Genomic DNA, 7,279 nt, shown 5'->3' on the forward strand with positions numbered 1-7,279 from the left:
TGTCGCTGTGTCAGACGTTCAAAGGAGCTGACTGTAATTACCGCGCGTATGGGGTACAGGCTTAATTCAGGGAGAAAATGGCAACCTTTACGTTGATTTTTATGCCTTTTTGAATTTTACTTGCTTGATCAATACAGTTTATACCAATAAAGCAATAACAACAGCAAAAAATCACCAGCGAAAAATCTGAGCAATTTCTTCTCTTCATACAGAAAGCAAAAGGCGAGACCTGGATTATGGTGATGGCGCCAGGGGGAGCGGGCGTAGAAATCACAACTCGCAGATAATAGAACTCCTAATGAAGACACGATGTATTAGAAATATTTGCGAACATTGTGACAGTTGTATACTAAGTTTATTCACAAGTACATTATTTCTGGAACCTTCCTTTTACAAGAGGGCATCCGTCCTGCAGTTCGTTCTGCTCCACGCCAAACGCCACAATGCTCCAGTGTTTTTTGGAGGAGTTTTAACCTGGAACGACAAAATGCCGGTGACAACCGGGGTTATAATGACACGCCAGTCACACGAAATCCGATCACATCATTTAGAAGAGAAACTTAACTAAGATAACGTGTGTGCATTTTCTCGCACGCGTTACGGTTAACTGTTTTCTGGATATCTTTCCAGTGACACGTGACTAAAAAATAAACTCGATGGACATGTTAAAAAAAAAGAGGGATGGGTAGCCAAGCGCGTTAGTGCACCGTTGCTTGGAACACTTGGTACGAAATATCACGCTGCAGAACCCAGAGATCATCTTCTCAATCCCCGACCCTGCCCATTTCGATTTGGGTGAGAATTATATACGAGCGTGGGAACGTATAATTGATGTGGTGGACTACACTGGCAAAATGTTTCTTCTACAGCGCGAACAGTGCTGTTCAATCCCAAGGGCACATCGACGGGTCTCTGTATAAACACCCAGCTAGAAATACCCCTGTTTCAGAGGAAATTGAAATACTTTAAGAACGAAGGCCTTTAGAGAATCAGCGAATTAAAGCATGCCAAAGGGCACGCGAAGAATCAATATCATTCAGTTAATTCGCCTGTGCTTTGAAAAGCCTCCGTTCTGAATTGTCTTAGTTGTCCCTCTTTTAACTTATAAAACGCCCTGACCAGTGATTTTAGAGCTTCTTGCTAAAGCAGTGCCTAATTTCCTCGCGCACTTATGCTGTCAAATTTCTTCTGAGAGGCATATTTTCAGAAGTATCGTAATGCATGCGAAATTCATGAATCTAAATATAAAAAAAGCACGAAGCAACACATTTAAAAATATTTTAACCTCTGCAGATAATAATTTTCCCAAAATTTTAGCTTCCTGTGTCAGGGAAAACAAAAACAAAAAGCTTCCACTGTTGTAGTGGTTCAACACTGTACGTACTTCTTTGAGCTCGTTCCAAGCAATCTGCGTAACACTACGTAAGAGATTTCAACAAAAACTAGTCTGCAGGGCCTGTAACGCATAGCATTCGAGCCTCTCGCATTTAATCGGAGGACACATCGTTTTTGGTTTTTGCGAGCACGGTGCCACTTGCCTGCAGTCGTCGACAGCGCGCTGTTTATCACCGAAGAAAGTAGTCCGAAATTCCCGATTCTCCTCGACACACACACACACACACTTCATAATACGCGGATTTCACAGCAGAAGACATGCCGACGAAACACTATCTGCAACGTCGCAGGGTGTTCCTGACCAGCGTGCCTAGATTTCGGAATATTTCCAACCGCTCGAACGAGGTCACGTGATTCATGGGCCGCGTTTGCAATATGAGCTTCGAAGAGGTGACGAAAGCGTTTATCGTCTGCAAGCGTTTCTGCCCGCTTTCGTCCTCACTCCGCAACAACGCAACGCACACGCACTTACGACAAATCTGCACAAGAGAGGCGTCCGCCATTAGGCTGTAAACGCTCTCCATGGTTTGAGTCGCTCCCTCTCTTAGATCGAGGCTCTCCACTACTGCCCAACCATGAAGAAGTGATGGCCACGAATGCAGCTTAGGAACAGCCAGTACAATGACGGCGAATAGACGCTTTACACACGCGCCAAATTACAGCCGCCATTGCTGACCTTCTCTTGTCTTTCCCAGGTGCCGAGCCACTAAAGCGGGCGTTGACAAGCCTTCAGAAAGGCCAATGCTGTGGAGAAGGACACTGTAGAACCTAAAATAGCAATAACCTGCCCCGCTAAGGTAACGATCACGGTAACGTCATGAAGTGAAGTAAATGTAATAACAGGAAACAAGAACTGAAGGTCGGTTATGGCGGTGCGCATGCACAGGTGCTGCAAAGCGTCTATATATAAAATGGGCGCACGCTCACCGTAATAGCCGAGTGCGTAGGGCAATGCGTAGGGTACGTGCGCCACGGGATGGTGCACCTGGTGTCGGTACGTGTAGGAGACGGCCGTGGGTGCGGCCAGGACCGCCGCCGGAGCAGCGGCAAGCAAAGGGGCAGCCGGAGCGGCGGCTAGCAAAGGTGCCGCTGGAGCGGCGGCCACTACCGGAGCCGCCGGAGCAGCATACACGGAGCCTCCGAGAACGCCCGTGGCCACGCCCGCCAGGACGAACGAAACCAATAGCAGCCTCTGAAGAAATAAAACAGCAACAAAAAAGACCACACTCACTATTAGCGCAAAATGGCTGGCACCTAACCTAACCATATGGCTGACACCTAGCTAACCATTTCCGTTCCCCGATCGGGGACGGAAGTTGATAACGCCCACTACCAGCCGACCGCTGACACAAGCGCTCGGCTCCTCTCCGATTGGACACCAGTGCCAGCCGAACGCCTTCCTCGAGTGCATCCATGTTACTTCCGGCGGGAGGAAAACATCACGTCATCAGACATATGCAGCGTGACTCTGCTCCGTGAAAACGGCGCGGTCCGCCTAGTGCGTCTCACACTCCGACACAGGCTTTGAGAAAGCCCCGCACTATGATATCACATTCTGTGTTAGCACTGCGTTTGCTAGACTAATACAAAAGAAAACGGGGGCCGGCTTTTTCATTTATTTTTCATATAGAATTTCTCAAAGAGATTAGGCGCCGTACATAACGCTCTAAAAGGCCGATGAAGTAAGTTTACTATTTAAAAAAATACCAAATGGAAGGAGGGGATCGTAACACGCTGAGTTATAGTCTGTTGCATACTAAGAAAATCAGGACAGCTCGTCCCACAAAGCGCTCGGCGCTTTCCGCTTTTGAAGAGCGAAGGCTGGAGAGGAGGAACTAACCAATCATGGCGAGCTTTGTGGGATGGGTCTGTTCTGCTTTTCTTAACCTGCAACAGTTACCTATGACGAGAGGATGTTCGTCCTATGGAGTGGAAGGGAGATAAAGAGCTATTAGAGTAAGGAGGCGAAGGTGGTATCGTCGTATGTATGTACTAGAGTCTGACATGCTGAGGGTAATATGACGCATGTCCCCGCCGGCCCAACTCCGGTTTTAGTGTGCGTTCTCCGGACAAGAGCCAGGTATCGTAGAGCCGAAGCACCACCAAAGCCCAAGTGCACTGACGCGGCCAGAACGACGGTAGGAAACCGGAGGTTTCCCCAGGAACTGAAATTAGGGTGGGTATATACATTTTTAGGGGGAGGTTAGGGGGGGCGGGGGCATTGAGAATAGGGGAGTCGTTGTGAATTAAGGGGGTGCCTTCAGAAAAACAAGGGGGGTGTACTCCCCCCTAGGACGTGTGTAGGGAAATCACTGTATACGAAACCACCATCGCCTGAAGGCATTAGGCCGAATTGATTCAAAGTACGATTTGAAGCCCTCGGCGTCTGTTTAAATACTGAACAGACGAAGAACACGTGGATTTCCAAAAATATCGCTATTTTTTCGTGGTATTATTTGTCAGAAAGATCATCGAAAATGCTAACAAATAGTCGAAAAGAAACGAAAAAAAAAGTTTATTCAATGCACCAGATTGAAATCAAAACACCAGTTGCTTCCTACATATTGTACGTCATAAGTTCAATGCAGTATTGATATTGAGACTTAATTCAGCTCAAGAGAGCAGCGAGGCCGCAGGAAGGCAAGTCGCCCATACCACGAAGACTTACGGCGCAGCGCCTAACGACGGTGAAACGGTATTTATTGTACAGAGGATTATGCTGTATTATGGTGGGCGTTGGCTAGGCACAGTTCGTACCACGTGGCGAAAGAAAGTAGATTTTTGTTTTTTGGACGAGTATTATTGCACTAAGAGCATTTTGAGCTCGCGTGTCTGCATTTGCTAGCACTGCACGCAATCATGGTGATATGGAGTGCAGAATGCGATCTTTTTCCATTCATCCTATCAGGAATTGCTTTATCTCAGCACACTGGAGTCCCACTCTCTTAATCCCGTACAGTGGAACAGCTGCTGCGGCCGCCCCTTCTAAAGGCATATAATCCCTCCGCCACACGGTATACTACGCTTCCACAACGAAAAAAAAGCAACCTTGCGTCCCATAAACCACCACATATACACGCCATCTCGGCCTGCCCAAAAGCCGAACGAATCTTCTACCGGATCTCGCGTGGCGTTCTAATCCAAGGAGCGAATCCAGGCAATGCCACATAGAAGGCAAGGCCTAAGCAATGACGCCATCATTAGCGGATGCCCGCCCGACCCACCCCCAAGTGGCAAATAGGTTGAAGCTCGACGAAAAACGCCGCGAGGCGGCAGACGCGTCCGTCTTATCATTGCCGCTTGCTATGGGGAGCGCAAGTTCGTCTGCTTTTTTGCAGGGGTTGCAATGATGTCAGAACGCCGAGCTCTTATTGGCTGATCAAAAAACAAAAAATAGTGGGTAGACCTCAAGGCGTCTAGCGTTGAGGTCTACTCACTATCCTTTCAATCAAAGCCAATCAGAGCTCGACGTCATCATGACGTCACCGCAAACCCTGTGCTAGAAGCAGACGACTTTCTCTCCGCATCGCTCCGCGCTTGTTGTTAGGCGCTGCAAGGCGCGCCGGTGATATTGCTCACGCAAACCAGGCGATGCCCCGTGCATTCACCAGTGATGACGTTCGGGAGGGAAAGGCACAGGCCTCATCGTCTGTGTGGTATCGCTCCACGCCCCTTTAACGCCCGCCACACTCGTAGAGGCATGTGCGGAGGGAACAACTTGTCGCCGAGTATAGGAAGGACGAGCCGCGACAAATAATTCCCCCCGTGTTTCTCTCATCGCTTGTCCATCTAAGCCACGGTTGAGGTCACGACCGCATAACTTCGAAGATAACGCGCGATTCTGGTAATCCCGCTTTTTAATCCCTATACTCCACTGTCTAATCTTCCAAGGCGACACGGAGCGACCCCGCCGCCGCCGCAATCACGCGACGGATATACGGAACCCGTGGCGCTCGAATTACCTTCGGCTCGTTTTCCCCTGCCACGGAACGCTATATACTGCGCCATTTGAATGCTCAATATGCGGGCTTTTAGAGGGTTCAATGAAGACGCCACGAGCCCGATCGAGGTCGATATGATGGAAGTGTGCCGTAGCCTCTCTGGGTGCACCCCGACCGCTTTTGCTCCGACGCGACGGTGAGGGAGTCGAAACGAGCCGTCGACGAGAGTCGATCAATCTCAAAGCCTTCGATTAACTGTTCGTCATTCGGTTCTGGCAGTGAAGCGGAAGCTGCTTCACACCGGATGGGTTAATCGCGCATTGTTCACTGAAATTTGTTGCCGCGTTTTTCGATGGGTGGTTTTCGAAGGCCTCGGTTAGGTGGCACGATCTCGATGATTGATCGGTGCAGCCGGCACGTTGCATCCGGTCTGCTGTCACCCTAGCGAGGAACCAAATGGGACCTGAACTTAAATGTATATATTTGCATCTAACGCGGTGAAAATAAAGAAAACGAGGAATGGGGGTGATATGGTCGAGTCCGATCGAATCCTTTTGGCAGATTAAAAGTACAGACGTTCGTGAGACATAATTTCGAAATTCGTGCCTGATATGGTTGTCTGGTAGAAAAAAAAATATATATATACATATTTTATAAACGGTTCCTTCGAAGAAGTTTGAAAATATACCAGATATGGGTCGTTCACGGAAGATTTGACGATATACACTATTGTAGTAACATTTTTCTAAATGACCTGTCTGGCATATCTAGGAAGTGATGAACGCAAATGGCTCCTAGTGTAGTGGTCTAGTTGCTTGAAATTCTCTAGTGACAACTAGTTATAAACTCGCTAAATTACAAGAAAGCAGGCTGACGTCTTTTATGGCAAAAGGGTCCGGTGTCCTCGCCTGTAGCGGTTTCGAGCAAAGCCTCTTCACGGATACACACTCAGGTCTATTTATCTGCCCTTGGCGACTGTCCGGCGGTTCCGTATATAGTTACTCCAAACTCGCAGGTATTTTAGATGTCGAAAATCAGATCAGAAATCAACTGTAGTTCCTCTAGTCACCTATCGTGGTCCTTCGTAAGATATAGTTACTTTGAGCTACATTTCTGATGTCCAGAATGATACAATATGACAACAGCTGTACGATGAATCCAATTCAATAAACGCTCGTACTTACGGTCATCACTTCTGTCCAGGGGAAGTGTAGCCTATTTGTTATTCCTCGGACAGCACCTACCAACTTTTTGTCCCTGTCCTGCGGCGTCGGGACGTATAGGAAGATATGCTGCGAACTTGAGGCAGCCGGGCGTTAGCGCCAACCTTTTATACGTGTGCCAGCTCAATATATGCGTTCTGGCCCACCGGGCCATTAGGAAAACTTGCGCGCGAGAGAAAGGCGTTGGCGAAACTCGGAAGCTCTTCCGCGACCCTTGGAAACTCTGTCACGCTTTCTCGGGCATTGGGGCCCTTGAAGGCGACGGAAGAAGTTCCCGCAAATTTGTGTTTAAAAAACATAAGAATAAGATGTAAAAAAAAGTTCTTAGTTCCGACACACTATACGAAGAGTGCTTCCCCTCTTGCACTGTCGCGTTAACGTAGGCAGTGTACATGTTTTGGAATGAGAAATCAGTTTGGAAATCCGCGCTCACAGACGTGTTTTTTGAGTAGGCGAGCGGTGGTGAGATTATTACGTTCGCGCTTTCTGCTTCGTGGTCGGCTCAGCGTTTTTATCTTGTAATGCCGCAAGCTCGTTGGTTGCTGGGGACTTGACGCTCGGGGGCTTGTCACGCCCCGCAATTCTTAAGCTGTGCGTGATTGTAGAACTGCTTACGGGGCCCAAACTTACGCAGTGCACGTCAAGGTTAGTTCGAAACTAGACGCCCAGGCAGAGCCGCGGCTAGGGTAGTCTACAGGAGATCAGGAAGACTGCTGAAGC

At 48.4% G+C, this 7,279-nt stretch overlaps 1 protein-coding gene across 1 annotated transcript; it reads right to left on the reverse strand.

Annotated features, from left to right (window-relative positions):
• Nucleotides 1-333: 333 nt before the first annotated feature.
• Nucleotides 334-6,660, reverse strand: LOC121836351 (cuticle protein 19.8-like). Its single transcript, XM_042291242.1, has 3 exons — nt 6,521-6,660; nt 2,323-2,587; nt 334-474 (listed from the first exon to the last, which is right to left on the reverse strand). The coding sequence occupies exons 1-3, from the start codon at nt 6,524-6,526 to the stop codon at nt 470-472; spliced, it is 276 nt and encodes a 91-aa protein (XP_042147176.1). The 5' UTR covers nt 6,527-6,660; the 3' UTR covers nt 334-469.
• Between the last annotated feature and the right edge of the window lie 619 nt (nt 6,661-7,279).

Source organism: Ixodes scapularis, unplaced genomic scaffold (genome assembly GCF_016920785.2).
Source record: "Ixodes scapularis isolate PalLabHiFi unplaced genomic scaffold, ASM1692078v2 PGA_scaffold2__306_contigs__length_199485367, whole genome shotgun sequence".
In the NCBI taxonomy this organism is placed as follows: domain Eukaryota; kingdom Metazoa; phylum Arthropoda; class Arachnida; order Ixodida; family Ixodidae; genus Ixodes; species Ixodes scapularis.